Genomic DNA, 18,038 nt, shown 5'->3' on the forward strand with positions numbered 1-18,038 from the left:
TTAATCCTCAGATTACCACCCATTGAGAAAGAGAATTCTGCCTCAGAAAGCCCACAGGCAGAGCAGAGCGAGGCTGGGATGTGTTATCTTTGGCAGCCGCAAGACTGTCTGATATTGGTTTGCATGTTGAGAGAATTTAAGGGCTTTTGGTTTATTATGATGCTACTCAACAGGAGATTGGATTTCCATGTTACATCATCCGCTAATGTTGCCTGTTTGTTGCATAATTCAAAAACAAAATAGATAGAAAGCCCAGAACCCCGAATGAACCGCCGCTGAGGAATGATGCAACATGGTACAAAGTTTTGAGGTGACACGTGGCGTTGTGTAGCTGGTGCCATGTCTGAACTCCGGAGGAACAAGAAGAAAGGGGGAAACCGTCATGAGGGGCTCTGAGTGAGTGTCTCAGAGCACTCAATGCATTTAAACCACCCTAATGTACCGTGGGATTGCGGCGCAGTCGTTTCAAATGAATCTGTTTGGAGCACTTGTTTACCATGCCAAAGAATGCTGAATAATATTATGCTGAATTAATAGGGACCAGTTTGTATACCTGCAGGAGAGAGACTACGGTCCCCTAACAAAGTGCCTGTGACTAACAACGCATGCAAAACACAAGGAACGGCACTTTTCTGTATCACCTGCAGTTAGCTTTGCAATATTCATCACAACAAATGATTCATGATATCATGCATGCCTGTTTTGTTTTGACAATCATGTTTGTTGCAAAAGTACTTTTTACAATTACAGCAAATAAAAGACTGACAACTATTGTTGTGTAAAAGCATGTAAACAGAGCCATTGCTTCCAGTCTTTTTTGCATTACTTTTGAATCAGTTTATCAATAATTGCTTGAATAAGTTGACTTGTAATGAACAGTTGAGTGTTTGCTTGCCTCTTTTAGATTTGCTTCGGTCTCATGATGTAAAAGTTAATACAAGCATCAAATTTCTTTGGACGTTTCACTACGCTTTTATCTGTTTGTCAGCTCGGTTCTCTCTGTGACTGTTCCATCCCTCTCTCTGCAGGAGTAGTGTTGCAGCCCTAGCTGTAGAAATAGGAAGCTGTAAAGCATGCGAGATCAGTGCCGCTCCAGCCTACAGGAGTGACAAAGCCCCTCATATCCAGGTAGCTACGACGGTGGTTGAGCCATGCTGCACAGGGAGGCTAAAAATAGCTCAGACTGGGCAGCAAGGAGAGAATGAACCCAGACTGCATTGACTGGCTGAGTGGCTTTTATGTTCTGAAATGATGACGCTGCACTCGGTGGCCTGTGCTCGTGGCTGAGGCGTTTAAACTTTACAGCTTTTCCGCGATTATCATCACTGGCACGCAACCCACATTAACAGCCTGAAGGGTACATACATCCTATGCACCGTGGCAGACCTTTCCCTCGTTACTGATGTGGGCTGCCGTTCCTAGCAGCTTAAGTAGACCTGTTATAGAAATAGCATTGAGCAAAGATTATCACCTGCTGGCTTCCTGATGCCATTCCAATGATCTGCCTGCTCTGATTCTGCTATTTATGACATTTGGGTCTAAAGCTCTTGCATGCGGAGAAAAAAATCCCTGAATCCGTTAGTGATAGCTATAGCCGCTAACCCAGTTGGTCTAAAATAAACTAGCCTTTTTGTGTCCCTTTTTGAGAGACCTTGTGGGCAGGACATGGTAATCAGTTCAGAGAGAAGAACTCAGTGTGGATGTTGGGAGCATCCTCCCTAAGTTCTGTCTTATATGCATGCATTTTTTCCAATTCAAATTAGCTTTGCATATGAAAACAACTGCTGCAGATTCAGTTGTACTATAAGGAAGTGTTTGATGGTCTGCACATTTTCTAAGCCATTCGAATTGTTGTAGGGTTTATCAATGTTCTGCTACTCTGCATGCCGTTCCCATGCAACTACACCACATTCTCAATGAGGGAAATCTTGCAGTTTTAATGTGGTCAATGTTGCAAATTGTAAAAAAGAAGAAAATGCAACCCTGTTTATGTTTAAGGGATCTAGGTTTTCGCTTAAAATAAGTATGATTTTGTACATAAAAAGGTGGTGTTTTGTTAGATCAATCGCAGCATACCCCCGTGTGTTTCATCCCTGTTCTAAAACTCTGGCATGAATAAACACAAAAAAAAGGAGCCTATAGAGCGATACAGGATAACATCCCTCCCCTCAGTGGAGGCCATAAAGCAGGCCTGTGAGGCGACAGGCTACAGAACAGAGATAGGGGTGGTGTAAGGCAATAAAGGGAGGAAGTGTCTGTTTTGTGAGCCCCTGGTGCACACATCGGGGAGCCATAACAAGGCAGTGGTGGTCAGCCGAGCTCCAGGCTGTCATTTCTCTCCTTCGCCTTCACTAGGCCCCCGGATTTGTTTCCTTCCTAATACTGTTGTCCACTTCAACTAGCTCCACCGTAAACCTGGCTGCTGCAAGACCCACAGAGGCAATAACACACAGACACACCAGCACACACTTGCTCACACCCTCGCTCACACACCACACATGCTGGGCTCCCCCATGGGCGAGCACCTGCAGAGGTGATTGAGCACCGGCAGGGCCTCGTGCTCCCGTCATTTATAAAGGTGTCACCCTAAGAAACAGAGATGCTCCGTCTAACCTTATTAGTATGGCACTTCCATGGCTCTCCTGCCTGATTTTGACATGAAGAGATTTTCGGGGGGGCGTGGATGGCCAAAGAGAGAGACACGAGAAGCTTGAGGAATGGGAGACGGAGAGTGACGAAAAGAAGAAATGGAGATGCAGGAGGGTGATGGGAGAATACTGGATATGACAGGAAAAGGAGAGAGGGGGAGACAAGAGGTGTGGCTCATCAATTCTGAGGGTGAGTTCAGCGTGGCGGTGGCTGCTGCGGCATGTAGGTGATCCATCACTCTGCCCGGGCCTCCAGCTCCGGGGCTCTCTCGTCTCTCCATCTCTCTGCCACATCCCACCAACCAAAAACACCTCTGAATACCCTCTGATCGATGTCTGCTGAAGAGCTGTCAATTCATTGTCAACCCCGCACTGCCATCACAGCTGCACACATCCACAAACAAGGCCTCTCGTTAATCTCCCTTTTCATTTCGATTCGTCTCCGTATTGCCCTTCTGACTCCTCTCTGCCGTGCGTTTTGTTGTATTGCATCTGTGACGGAACAAGCGGCCACTACACACACTGAGGCGGCAAACGGCATAGGCGCCCACTTGCTTATTATCCTCTCTGCATTTCACTGCTGCTCCCAGTCGAGATGTTATTGAAATCCAGCTGCATACAGAAGGCCGCCTTCCCCCAAGGAGGGAGCAGAGTAGGTGAGTCACAGAAAATGGAGTAGACAGGCTGAGGCTCTCCTGATGAGGTCACATCGCTGCCACAGGCGGCTAAATTAGCTCTCTCTTTATTTACAGGGCCGTCCAAGTGTGTTTTATTCTCAAACTGCATTTAAATAACGAAGGCTGTGAGGGAATCTCTGTTTATATGGTCAAACAATCATCCAACAGGATATGTTTTGCTTGCTTTCTTCTCTCTGCAGGGCAAAACACACACTGGAGGGGCGCTGATTCTTTTCAAGAGAATAAATCTTCAATATTTGTGCAGCACTCCATTAATTTCTCATGACCAAACAGCAAGAAGTGCAATCAGTCTGCGAGTGGGTTTCATTACGGGCAGAAAATTAGCCCTGTTGTGAGAGACATGGACGGACGGGAACAAATGTGTAAAGAGCTCTCGATGGACGGGGAGGAAACCAAAGACAGATGAAAGGTAAGAGAGTCTTTTGTTCGGCGCTCACAGGACCATAGAGGTGTGCTTTACAGTTGTCACTGTGTCAGAGGCATCAACTGTACCGTGCGCGCTGGTACAAGGGCAGAGATGTTTGTAATGAAAAATGATGACATCGCTAGGCAAAGACGACACTACACGCCCGGTGTCACTACAAAGACAGGGATGAAACAGGTGACAGCCACCTACTATTGAACTGTGCGAAAGAGGGAGAACTTTAAAGGAGAACTTCAAAAAGAAGCTTCGAGCCTTGAAGAGCGCCCCGCTGTTTTCTGTCTCCTCTAGTTTAACCCTGTCACTTAAAAGAACAGCATAGACAGAGGGAGACGTTAACAGGGTGTGAAAGAAAAGGTTTGAGGTAGGATTGAGGGGGAGGTTGGGAAAGGAGAGCGAGCCACACAGAACCAGGCAGAGAGAGGAAGTGAGAATGTCCGGAGTATTTTCCATCTTCTCTGTGTGGCCCACTTATCAGCCAGGCAGCAGGGCAGCCTTGTGCTTACAGAGGCCTATTGGCTGATTCATATCACCAACCCACAGAGACGACGGCTCACAGGGAACCAGCCTGCACGGCAAAGGCAGAATATTGCAACTCTTACTTCTTGTTAGGCAAACAGGAAACCACATGCACTGAGCAGAGGAGGATAAACCAGAAGAAACATGCACACTGCTGGACTCATGATTCTGAACTGAAGCCAAAGAGCACTTTCAATGAGCTTCTAGGGCTGCACAGTTTATCAAAATCAAAATATGGGCTAGTGCAGGGTTTTGTCTAAACCAGGAGACAGGGGTGCTGCGACTTCTTACTTACGATTTTGACCGTAAAAAATGTAAGGCGATGCCAGAAAATAATATTTCTGTTTGTCAAAAGCTGATGATCGTATACCGTCAGACGGCATAGACAGCTTTGTTTTTACGGAGCTCTGATGGTGGTGTTGTTGTTTAGGTCCGCGCTGCCAACCTGTACATGGGCGTCATGTTATCGCGAGAATTGATATATCTTAGATCCGCGCCACAGTATTGCCCTCATACTATATTGTTCTAGAAAAACCCCTTTGGTGCAATTTCCAAATCGCAGTATGAGCAATTTATGGGAAAGGCAAAATGTGAAAAAATAATTAAGTATGTGGTGCAGAGAAGTCCCGGACTTCCAACTATATTCAACTATACTACTATAATATACAACTATATTAAATAAAAGAAACCTGGTTTTGTACAGCTCCTCATAACAAAAAAATCTGATCATTTTAATATATTTTCCAAAAAGGATGTGTAAAAATGTTCTCTCATATTGCAAATCATATCGCAGTTGCAATTTCAGAAAAAATAGTCACAAGGAATTGTTCCCAAATCATGCAATCCTAGCCTCTACATAAAACATACCACCTAATGTAGTCTTGTTAAGATCAATTGATTGACATATAATCTATCAATCATTTCAGCCCTTGTTTGACATTTTACAATTGTATGTAATGCTTATTAGTTAGAGAGACCACTATCCTTTTTTTGTTTCAATATACTTGTGCAGCATCATATCTGACCAGTTTAATTTGTGCAACTTCTGTGCGCACATTTTGTGTGTTTGGGTCAGCAAAAATAACAAACACAGTTTCTTTCCCCAGCTGTTGGGAGAGTGGTGGGGCCCGCACTGATCCAAAGCTTTGTCTTTACAGCCCCAATCAGTGACGACACCTGAAGGTATTAAAACACGACGCTGGGCTGTGAAATTAATGAGTACCGAAGGAAAACTCTATCCCTGACCTGCTGCAGTTGCCACTTCTGCTGCTGAGAAACAAGAATTTAACTGTCTTCCCATTTTTGTTCACCAAATAGGTAGCTTCTTGTCAATAAACATCCTCATAACTGGATTTAATTAATGGCAGACATAAAATCCCCTCATGGAATATTAGTGTTCCTGAAGTCTGTGACAGCATTCTTTGTTTTTGAGTGGTTATGGGGTGCAGCCAAGAACTGCTCATCGAAAAGTTTGTTTTGCAGGTAAGGAGGCAACCAATCAGATAAGGAGGTATAAACAGACATGCAGTGGGAGGCTGACGAGATAGATAGTGAGACAGGCCCTCTGTGACTGTGTCTGTGACTCGGCTGAGGAAGCTTCACTGAGAGCTGTGGAAAGTTTGATTTGGCAGCAATTGTCCCACAGGGAGAGGAATAGGAGAAGGACACACCCAGAGCAGTAGAGGCCATCGATTTCGCCACAGAGCCACAGACAGACAGAGGAGAGAGGAGAAAGCAGGTCAGTCTACAGCGTCTCTACCTCACACTACCCCACAGCCACACACACACACACCCAAGCGTCACAGGTAGCCCGGCACTGACAGATCCCTGAGGAGTGGATGGAGGCACGGGGAGATAAGCAGTAGCACATGGCAAGATATACAGGTCCTGCCTCTGATACAGGAATATTGTTTAACAGGAACGAACATTATCTAGGTGATTAGTATGTATCGTAAAATGAACCCCAGGCCCTGGGTCTTATCACAGGCCCAGTGTGACTTTCTATTCCTGGAAATCAGTCTCTCTGCCTGTAAGGCTGTCTGTTCAAAATGATGCTTGGGGTTTGCTTACAGAGACCAGGGTCCGGATATTTGACCTTTACGTAAATTAAACGAGGAAAGCACACTCAAAGCTACGCTAGTAGACACCTTGGACATAATAAACTCAAATCACTTCCTTGAATGTAACATAAATGCTTCTAAATCCAAAATGTGTTTACTCAACAGACTAAGAGGAGAAAGGGTTTCCCAGCAGAGGTTATTACAGGAATTTTGAAAGATATATATGGAGCAGAACTCTGTTATTGAGACTTCCTGCAACAGTAATACTCTGAATGATAGACCCCCCTTCGGATTAGCCCGAGAGGCAAAGACAAAACAACATTCAGATGCCTTGAAAACAGGAAACCTCTCAGATGCCTCAAATCTCACACTGTGCTTGGCGAAGCAGCTCCCTCAGACAGAGAGGCGTCACTTTGGCTGAGCTACAGGGAGGCAGGCACACAAACAAACAAACAAATAAAGTTTAGCTAAAGCAAAAACAAGCCTGAGGCCTTCTGTGGCAGTCGCCCCTGGTTTTTATTCAGAGAGCACAATTTCTATCCCAGCATGTTTGGACTATTAGTATGAGCTTCCTATACCATCTTTACACCCAATACCTCTGATGACAACAATAACCAAGGCTGTGTAAAGGAGCAACAGCTCGAACAAAGCAAGGCTTCCAAACACCAGTGACACAGAAAAACTATTAAAAAGAGTGCATCATCCTCTGAGGCAAATGTTAAATATGACCTCCCAAATTCAGCCTAAGAAGCAAAATCATTTTCATCTCGAATCATAAAATGAACACTCATCTATTTAAGGTGAGCTACGTCATCCTCTACGTCCTGATTCATATACAGGCTCCAATATCTTTCCCCTCCACTCACTCTAATTTCCTCTCATAAAAAGGCAGCCTTCTACGACTCTCCTTGGCTTGAATTTTTATGTCTCTCCGTGGCCCATCTCAGAGGATGGTTTTCAAGGTAATGTAATGATGACCCTTATTCTCCTCATTAAATCACTCAGTATCAGAGCGTCAATTGAGTATCTAAAATGTTAATGGAAAAATATGGCCGAGACAGTACAGACGACCTTAAAAAGCAGCAGGGAGTTGTCTTTTATCTGTTTCAACTAAAGGTCTAAATCGCAATCTCTCACATTAGCACTCACATCAGCGTCGGTGTCGCAACCTCCCTCAGACAGCCAGACAGACCGTCCAAACAAAGTCAGATTCCACAACACCGAAGAGATGGGTGTCAGAGTGACAGATGAAAAGTTGAGCATCTGTCACTGTGCTGAACCATTTGGCTGAAATCAAAGGGAGATGAAGGCCTTCAAAGGATGGGCAAAGCTGTGTCTGAGGCCAGACATGCTCTGGTGTGCTCTGCAGATAAGGGCCAAAAGGTTATATTGCTTTGCTTCTGTCTCTGCCTTTGTTCTCCTGTGTCTTAAGGGAGGAGGGAGGGAGATAGCAGGGGGGAAAGAAGAGAGAGAAATAAAGAATGAGTCATGAACAGGTCGCCTGTCTCCCTCTGCCACGGCACGGCGTGTTGGTCAAACACTTGTTAGTAGAATTTGCTTGGAGTTTCCGGATAGTGAGGGTAAGGAGCAGAGGTGGCGGAGCACAGAGGTGCCAGGCACTGATGTGGATCATTTCTGACAGTATCAGAGTACTTTTGCCCTCCAGCCCTTCACTTCCCCCTGCTTCTCCCAGCTTGCTGAGGCAGCCGTTGCCTCCAGCGCGCCTTCGACTGGGAGCACTTTGACTCAGCTGGAATGCGAGGCATGAGCTAAATAGCAGAGTAATCCTCCATGGCATTCTGAGGGAACGTAACCACTTTAAATCTCAAAGGGTTTTCCAGGTTTACTTTTCTTGGCACTGGGCAAAGAACACAGATGCCCCGGAGCAGCATCTATGAAGTTGGCTGCTGTGCATTCAGAGAGCAAGGAGGGGGGACTGGTGCCCACTCTACTCTTTAGAGAGAATATTCCCCCTATAGGTAGCCTGTTTCCTTGTGTTGCAAAATGCTTCTTTTCTAACATTTATTACAAGGGGCAGTTTCTTTGCATCACTAACGCATGGTTGATTTTGTCGTGGTACTTTAGGGATTACAGACAGCGCCCATTTTGCGCCCTGCGCTGGTCAGCAAAAATCAAAAAGGTCAGGCCAATGTTATTTCATTGATGGTGATTTTCAAAGATTTTCAAAGCGGGGGGTAGCGAAACAAAGGCCACCATTTGGCATTATTGGATTGGAACAACAGCGTTTGTCAGATACATTGATTTTCTCAGACTGGTTCTTATTATGTTGATGTAGGCAGTATGTGAGTCGCCACATGTGACCCTGCCGTGAAGAGGAGAGCACGTGCCGGCACTAAGCAGGGCCGATTCTCCTCCAGCAAGGACGGGTCGGTGCAATGGAGGATAATGTTCGAGGGTGGGTGAATGAAAGGCTAATGTCCTGTCAGTTTGATACTCTTAAGCACAGCCTCATTTAAAGTTAAAGTTGAGTCGTCTGGAGTTAGGGCGGTATGTGTCACCTGTAGGGGGGATATTGACATAAAGACACACAAAATGATAATATGGTACACAACAAAATGTAAACACTTGATGAAAACTGATAAGTAAATGAATTAGGTTGAATTAAAAACACCGTTACAAAAGGGTCAGAGTAGATCAAAACCAATTATCAGCATTTGTCAGCTATTAAGGAAATCTCGGCACTTTAGAGCTGTTTTCTAAATAAAGATCAAATACACCCAGTGCCTCATCTAAAATGATAATATAAGTAATAAGTGATCACTTTTTGAAACTAACCAACAGAGATACAATGGACTTAAAAACCTTAACTTTAACTATTTATTTATTTTATTACTGATTTGTTTGAAGTTTTCTCAGCCCCTTATTTTATTTGATATATATTCATGTTTATTTGCCTACCTTGCTACACCAAGATCTCTAGATACACATGCATTGAAATGTAAAGGAGTGTTGCAATACACCTCAAGGATATTGAAAAACAGAAATGGTTATCACTATTATAAAATTACCCTTTTTTTTACTGATTTTTTCGGCCAGATTAGACTTTGAAGAGGGACAGTGTTGAAGTGGGGCGACAGAGGGGGTGACATGCATAAATGGTTCCAGGCCAGACTCAAACCTGGTTCCTCCGCACGGGACCTGAGTCACCACAGGGATGACGTATCTTTGTAGGCCGACCCGGAAGTAAGCCGCGCATGGGTTCCTTCGACACTGCTGATGTATTTAATGTCGTAGAACAAAAATGTGATCCTTCTCTTAAATTTCTGTCAACCACAGACCTTTCGAGCTATTTTCCAAAATCCTATGGAGAAATCGCATTGACTCTGAGACGAGGGAACCGGATGTTGTAAAATGCTAACTCACATCTGGGTTTTAGGACTCGTTCCTGCAGCACTCTTTACAATGGCCGCCAGCTCTACCAGGTGAATTATCTGCCGTCCTTAAAATGACAATATTTATTCTATATTTTTATTTGTAAAACTGTTATGGTGATATTGGTGGTAAAGCAGCATCAAAGTATGTCCGGATTCATCTGTGGTTTAATATGAGTGAGACTGCATCCTTGCTTGTGATAGGAGAAGGACACAGAAGAGGCAAAGGTCTGGATGTCCTCTGCACTGATATCACGTGACATGGGGCTAATTAACTGCAGAGCGGAAAATAGAGGCTCTGCAAGGAGCAATAAACATTCTCCATTAAAAGCCATCTAATTAGAATGCAAGCTACAAGGGCTTGAAGGAGAACATAACAAACACAGAGGCCAGTGTAATTGTCAACCGAGCTCTGACGAAAGCAAACATAATAGTCATAATCAGCCAAGCACTTCCTACAAGGCCATGATAAAATGCTGTGGAAGTACTGAAGCTTCCAGATGGTGTGTTCCTCCATCATGAAAAGGTCAGACATTTCAGCAGTCACTCACTTCAGATCCGTCTGATACCAAGTGCTCGTAAGTTCTACTAAATTCATCCGTAGTTAAAAAGTCGATTTTGAAAATGAACAAAACAGCAAATCACAGAAAAGTCTCAAGCATTTCACGGAGAGGCTTCACTTCCCTTTCATGGTCACTTTTAATTAACAGCATTTTATTGAGAAAAGAAACCTTTAAATAGTGCTGAGAATGTGCTTCTAATGGGGTCAGTCTTTTTTTACTACTTTTGAAGTAAAGTGCAAAGCAGCCAAAGTCAACAAAGTCAAAAGTTATGGGGGGGGGTGGATTTAAAAGTCAGTACATGTACTCAAGGCCTTTAGGTGCCGTGGTTGATCGATAGTAATGGAAACGCCAGGAGGCATCAGGAGCCCATTGCCAATTTAACCTCTTTTTTTAACCATGACTCAATTCTTCCTCCAATAACCCGTCTGCTTACCGGGATGGACTACAGGCTCCTGGTGCTGATAAGACGAGTGTGCAGAGGGAAGGATGCAGGCAGAAGGTTTCTGTGTGTTTACAGGCACCACTGCTTTAAAAAACACTTCCATGGGGCAGTTCAAGTGAGACAGGCAGGCAGACCGGTGACGGAATGTACAGTAAACAACAGAAACATGCTCAATTTGCTTTTACTTAGAAACGATCCACACACAAAACACGCTGCCGCCTTCACAGCCACTTTATGTATCACGCTGGGCGCATTATGAGTTCCTGTGTCAGGTGAATGTGTTAGGAACAATGGGGAAGAATGATTTGGACTGCGAGTGAAAATAATAAATAGAGAGATTCATCTCCATAAAAGCTTTCAAGTGTTCAATCTTGGTCAACAACGGCCCGCAATCCATATACCGGCCTTCTTTTTATCTCAAACACGCCGTCTTTCTATCCTTGTTGTGCTCATGTTCTGTTTGTTATGATTTCTCCACCCTGTGGTTTTTCAGTGGATTGAATAAATGATTTTATGTCAGCTCTAACCGATAAACATCCAACCATTAGACAACCTTTTAAATCTGGATTAAATCTAAACTAAATGAACGTTACAGCGGCTTTTTAACTAGGTTTGTATAGCAATTTAAAGTGAAATTACATTTAAATTAGCTTGCACTGAAATTCTACACTCATTTAAACCCTAATCAAGGTTCAATTCTAAACTGTCACTTATTTAATTTGTTCAGATGGCTTAATTTATTAAGATGGCATTAAGTGATTAGAGCGGTAATGGCAAATAGCTGATATGTGAATCTAAACATCTCTGACACAATCTTAAAGAATCATTAATAAGGCAAAATTACAATGCAAACATTCCACATTTAACTGCATTTATGCTTTATTATTTGGTTGTTGTTATTATTACTGACTATTATTAAATTGCAGATTTAGTTTAGGTTTGATTATGGTGCAAAGTAATGAATGAGGGTCCCACTGGTTCTCGGTGTAAAATGTTTGTATCTCTGTGGACCTGCCGGGTAGAATAAAGGTTATGCAGAGAAAGTAAAAAAAGAGATAAAGACAGAGAGAGAGAAAAAGGAAAATAAAGACAGCAAGAGAGAGAGGGAACGAGAAAGAAAAGGATAAAGAAAAAGGGAGCCAGCATCTGCTCAGGTATATAATGATGATGCTGTGGGGGAGGAAAGGAATGAGATATGGAGGTCACGTTTAGCCAGCATGGAGTCTCCATCTGTCCCCTGGGGGAGAGTGGGGTGAGCTAGGGATGACGGTGGGGCCAGGAGGGGGGGTTGGCGAGTCGTGAGGAAGGTTGTAGCAGACTTGGGGACGCTGTTTGCCAGCTCAATTTTTTGATCCAAGAGGCCAAGCAAACAGTAAATGAGGTGTGCGTGTTATGAAAGCAGTCTATAGGCTCAGCGGTCTGCAGGTGCTTGCCACACCAAACCCGAGGAACAGGTGTAGTTCGTATCGATTTGCCCTCTCAGGTGAACTGTGCAATACAGCGTCTCACAGAAGATGATGTCCATGTTCTTGCGTGTGTGAATGTAGTGCAGGACACAGGAGCGAGTAGAGACATGTTCAGATTCATCCCTGTCTTCTATGTCTTTCTATCACGGAGCATTTTCTGAGACAAACATCTACATGACAGTTAAGACCTTAAACAAATCCTCCGACCTTGTTCAAGTACAAAAGCAATACACAAAAAGACCATACATTATATGACAAATACCCAACAGATTACGGACTATCAACTACACGGTATGTTGATGATCTAATGTCACAGAAATCTATAATATCAATTGTATGTAAATCCAATCTAAATGACTAAACCATGGACTGTACATGGTTTTACCAGAGAAATGGAATAAATGATCTGGTTCAGCACATCTCAAGCAACTGAAATACCTCTGTTGCTTTGTTATTCCCCTCAACAGATCAGAGTTTTCTTACTTTAATAACTAAAAACTACATAGTAAGCTACCAAGCATCATACATCAAAAATGGCTTGGATGTGGCAAGCACAGATGTGATCAGTACAGTAATACAAGTGTTGTACGTTGACTGAAAAACAAACATAAAAGCCATTTAGCTAACTGGCATTAGGAGCTGCAAACACCATGTCCGTGTCGACTGTAATTACGCAAATATATGCCACTAGCCACGATTCCACTCATAATGAATCTCTGCCGTGAAATTGAGGAAAATGCTGCAAATCAAAGAGCATGAATGTTTAAAGGCAATATAGGATATTTATAATATTTTAGAGTCTGCAGTAGTTTTTGAAGTCCTTAAACATCAGCCAAAAACCAGTATTTCCATGTGAACAAACAATGTAAAACTATGTTATCAATATCGCTCACTAACACTGCATAATTTAACACAATTAATCACTTGTTTTGCCTTTCCGTGTCTACAGTGATGTGCACGTTTACAGGGTGTGTTTTCATGCTCATGTCACAACACCATGCATGTGTTCGCGCTCTTCCCCCTAACCCCTGCTATTCTTTGTCACCAAGCTAGAATAAGCCTTTGACACGGAAAATAACAGCTTTGTTCTCCTCTCCGTCTGAAACACAAGGTGACGACCTCCTACCAGAATGTAATGTGCATCTATTTTTCTAAATGCTCAAGAATGAATCAGAAGGGGAAAAAAAGGGGGGAGAGTTTCATGGGCCAGTGCTATTGATTGAATTTCTATGACCACAAATACTTTAAAGCATAATAAGCCTATGCTTCAAGTCCCCATACTATTTGAAGGCTTGAAATGGCCTTGTCGTTACCTACAAATCACAACACTTCACAAAGCCTTCTCCAGAGCGATATGTCAGTGACCACAGGGGAGGGAAAAAAAACACAAGGCTACAGACACAAGCAAGCTTCTGAAAAATGTAATGGTTTTTCATTGAGGATTTAGCCAGTGGTATGGCAGTGTACGACTATCATTCATGTTCCAGATATAGCAGATCCTCTGGGGAGAAGGGGAATATTTAAGGGCTTTGCAGGAAGCCTTTCCTTTTCACGTTCTTGAAGGGTGATTTGTTTATGCCCTTCAATAAAGGAAGAAGTCAATGATAGCTCGGACTTGCATGTTATGCAGACCTTGCATTTAAAAAAGGAGAGCTGCCTTTTAATTTGAGGAGATTCTTAAGAGCTGTGCCGCTCCGCCACTATCACATAAAACAGATCCCCTTGAAGTGCAGTCCCAACATTAGAAGCTTTCTGCAAAAAACCAAAGTGATGGGAAGACCTAGTTAAATTGTTTGCATCAAAGTAGTGAAAAGTCAACATTTTATAAGTAAACGGGATACAAAAGGTAAAGCTGGGTGATTGCTGACAGAAAATATTCAACTGAAACTTTCCTCAAATTCTTTCATAAATGTATTGCTGACCACCACTTTGATGCAGTGTTGCCATTTCACCATGACTAAAATCAAAACCGTCAACATAAAAGAATCAGAATATAAGAGAAATCTAGATATACGGTATTCCTGAAATTCCTGAATAAACTGAGGGTCTACCCCTGTGCCTGATACACAAAGACAATGACAAGTTGCCAAGTTTGCATGCAGGAACTAAACAGAAGTATAAAAATGTCTTCTACTGTAGGCAAGCTGTCTTAATTTCCATGCGGAAAGAAAAGAATTCTAATGACGAGCTTGATGTTGTCTCGAAGAAAAAAAAGAGGTTGGGGATAATTGCCTGAGAGTTGAGGCAAGTGAGAGCAAAACAATGCCTCAATCTGTCAATATAAGCAATACGACTGGCTGTGACATGCTTTGTTGCTCACCAACTGCCTCTGCGGAACAGTTCAAAGTAAGAACTTAAAGCAAGGAGAAGCAATGTGAGGCATCTCAGACGGCAAACTCCTAAAACAGGGTGAAGCACAACACAACTCTCTTCCAACTCCGCACCGTTGACTTTCTGGTGCGTATATGAGCAAATTTCTGTAGAACAATATCAACAACAGCAAAAGGTTCACCTACAATGCTTATTTCTAGCTTCATACTGCTTAATTTGGGTTTCTAATGGACCATGTTTACATGTTTTATTGTTGAATAAATGTTATTTTGCTTATACTGTTATGATGTATTCACCCACTGTGTGAATGGCTCAATTTTTGAACGTTTAAACTGGATTGCGGTGCCGAAATCTTGCTTTTATTTTTACTTTCTGTCAGTTGAAGTCATTCACATAGGCCTACATGGATTAAGCGCCTTGAGTCTTCTGCAGTATTTATATTGTGATTAGATCAGATTTATAATAAAAAGAAGACATGGAAAACTTAATTTTTGCAATATAGCATCTTTCAAACAAGCATACAAAGGAAGCAAAAGTCTGTTTCCTCCATCATCCTCTTTTTCCACAATCATGTACACTAAACCATGGATCACAGCGACAACAAATAACTCATCCTTGAACCACATTTACAGATACTGGTGTAGAAGACCCATCTAATCCAGATTTCTAATAATATTTTCTCGAAAGCACAAAGGTAGTTTTACCTACCAATCAATAGAGTTAATCAATAAAGACAGATGTCCTCTGCTACACAAACCTATTACACTTTCCTGATCCATCTTCATTTGTAGTAAATGAGAGGAGCGGAAGACCTGACATGACTGTCTTTGGAAATTAGTCAGCTCTTTCAATACAGTTTAACTACACTGGAGGTCCACGATGGGGACAGCTCTGCAAGGAAATAATGATCAAAGAAATGTTTGTTTGTTTGTTTGTTTGTTTGTCCCAGTGTGAGACAAATGGCGTCAGTACAAAATAAGGGCACACAAGTTTATACATCAACGCTTTGGTGGCTGGGCAAACAAATGGACTCCATGCTTGTAAAATCATACTCAAACATTTGCTGCATCCAACCACCCGCCCAAGAATGTTAGTTTCTAAAATAATCTCCCCTTTATATAAATGTAGTATTTCAAGATTTTATTTTAAACTCATTTTTAGCATATTCCTTGTGAGTTTAATAGTTTCTGAATTGTGTGTTGTAGCTTAGCAATAAGTTCTAAAAATGTCATTTTTGCCCATAAAATATAATGGATCTTTTTTTTTGAGATCTCAAATCCCCATACTTGTCTGAAAACCACCCAAGCTTGTCTGACCAAAAACAGTTACAGCTCTCGCACACATGGTGTTTGGAGACAATATGTTCATGGCATTGTTGTGAGTCCTTTTTCCACTGCCAAACTCTCTGGGCTATTTAGGGTGTTTATATGTAGCTGTGCACAAAGAGCACAAAGTAGATGAGTTGTGCTGAATTACATCAGAGAAAGATAGAGAAATAGAAAGAGGATATTTCAAAAGAGCAAAATAAGAGGTTGCCCCCTCCTTCCATAATTTTCCATCAAGTGTAACTTAATCTAGTTACAGTTGCCAGACTGATGGCAGCAGCATGTGGGAGTCCAGACTGTCAGTGTGCATGATAGCTACCACACACTAAGAACAACTCAGCCTCTCTCTGTCCACCTGACACTTATAGGGGACCCTTCTGAGACGATCCTAACATTTGAAAAACTGCTATTTAGTGTGTCAAGCCAACGTTTTGCCTGACGTTATAACGTAATGCTGCTCGCGCTGATAACGTGAATGTGAAATTACGTTATGCTAATGCACTTTTTAATCCATAATATCAAAATATCTTCGTGAAAACTTCCCAAACAACCTGTGACATGCAGTAAACACACCAAATAATCCGCTGTCAGTCGACTGATTCAGAATAACAGTCCAATAAATCCAACTGCTACATACTACAACTGCTTGAGCTAACATTTACCCAAAGTTAGCTAGCTAACGTTTACAATGGAAGATAACTGAACCCACCACGGAGTTTTTCATAGCGGCCTTCACGGTGAAGCCTTGTGTCTTTAGTTCCATATTGTTCCTCAACATATCCACGGGTCCTTTCTTGTAGAAATGAAGAGGTAAATCCAAACCGAAAATGAATAGCAAAGTTGCTAACTAATTAATACTTGTGTGGCTTTCCAAACGTGACGCCCGTAACCCGCTGTTGGTTTTTGTACTGGTTGCTAGGCAACGTCAACGACGCTTTGGTCTGGTTGCTGCGGACACGTGTTTCCTTGTTACCATAGAAATTGTAGGGCGCTGCTGAAAAAAGTGCCGTGTTTAATAAGTAGAGAACAGCTGTGAGCAAAATAAGTTTCACACAGGTAGATTGTATTTCCTTTGTTGTTGTTATACAAAAACGTATAATTAAAAACACAACAAGGAACTATCTTTTATTTTATGGCAGGTTTTTATTATTTTGATAATAATAACTACTTTTTTGGTCTTTTTTTTTAACAAAAGGGGCACTAGTAGCCGATGATGATATATTATATTTGAAATATGCCACCTGATCTTCTTAATTGTAAGAGAAAAGCATAGCGTTAGCTTCTTTGTTACACAATTTGTGTGCATAATGAAGGTCTAAAAGCAAGCCAACATATTTGTACTTCTTTTCATAGCACTATAACATTCTCCTTATTTAGTGCCACCAGGCTATTTTAACTAATGGGCTACAAATTGTGAAAAGATAAACTGATGACCTCACACAGGATGACCTGTCTTTTTGTTTACTCCTTTAGCCGCAGCTCCAGGGCCACCACACTACATCTTAGACACAAAGAATCAATCCCTTGCCCACAGCTCATCATTATACTCGTGCAGCAGAACCTCATCCTGAAGTAAATACTTAATGGTGATCTTTGTCTGGCAGGTGGACCAAGGCCTTGACTCTCAATAAGCTGGTTAGAGAGCAGCCTGAGCTCTGAATCATTCCAATTTAGGGATGTGGCACTTTTAATCTTCCAATATCGTTTTTGCCCCTGGAGAATTTCTTGGGTGAACTGGTGCAACTGTTATTAATCTTCAGTGCAAAGGCAATTTCTCTAAAAGCCCCTATTTGTTTTTTATGGCTCCATTGAGAGAGGAGGGTATAGCAGCAGGGAGGGAGACTGTAAACAAGGTATGCAGGGAAGGCAAGTTATGTCCCTGTCAGCATTCAATGCTGGTCTCTCTTTCCCTTTCCCCCTCTCTGCTTCCCCTCAGAGGATTAAAAAGAGGAAGAGGGGAGTTTTCAGAAAGCAAACTGAGCAAACTGGAGCGTCAGCATGAATTCAGCTGGACTGAGAAATGATTGTTCAAACAGCACTGCACTATCTCACTCCCGTGCTAGGAGCAGGCGAGCTGGCCTTTGTGAACTGTACAAACAGACATTGCAGGAATGATGCATAAAATATAAAATATTTTCTTACTGTTTTATCTGTACATGTGTGAACTATGTGT

General features: G+C 42.4%; 1 protein-coding gene across 1 annotated transcript in view; it reads right to left on the minus strand.

Annotated features, from left to right (window-relative positions):
• The window catches only part of pacrg (PARK2 co-regulated), a 125,734-nt gene extending 108,952 nt beyond the window's left edge, over positions 1-16,782 (minus strand). Inside the window, exon 1 of the mRNA XM_063909713.1 lies at positions 16,575-16,782. Coding sequence (XP_063765783.1) covers positions 16,575-16,643 — 69 coding nt within the window. The 5' untranslated portion in view covers positions 16,644-16,782. The remainder of the gene's footprint in view (positions 1-16,574) is intronic.
• Positions 16,783-18,038: the final 1,256 nt, after the last annotated feature.

Source organism: Eleginops maclovinus, chromosome 19 (assembly GCF_036324505.1).
Source record: "Eleginops maclovinus isolate JMC-PN-2008 ecotype Puerto Natales chromosome 19, JC_Emac_rtc_rv5, whole genome shotgun sequence".
Taxonomy (NCBI): Eukaryota; Metazoa; Chordata; class Actinopteri; order Perciformes; family Eleginopidae; genus Eleginops; species Eleginops maclovinus.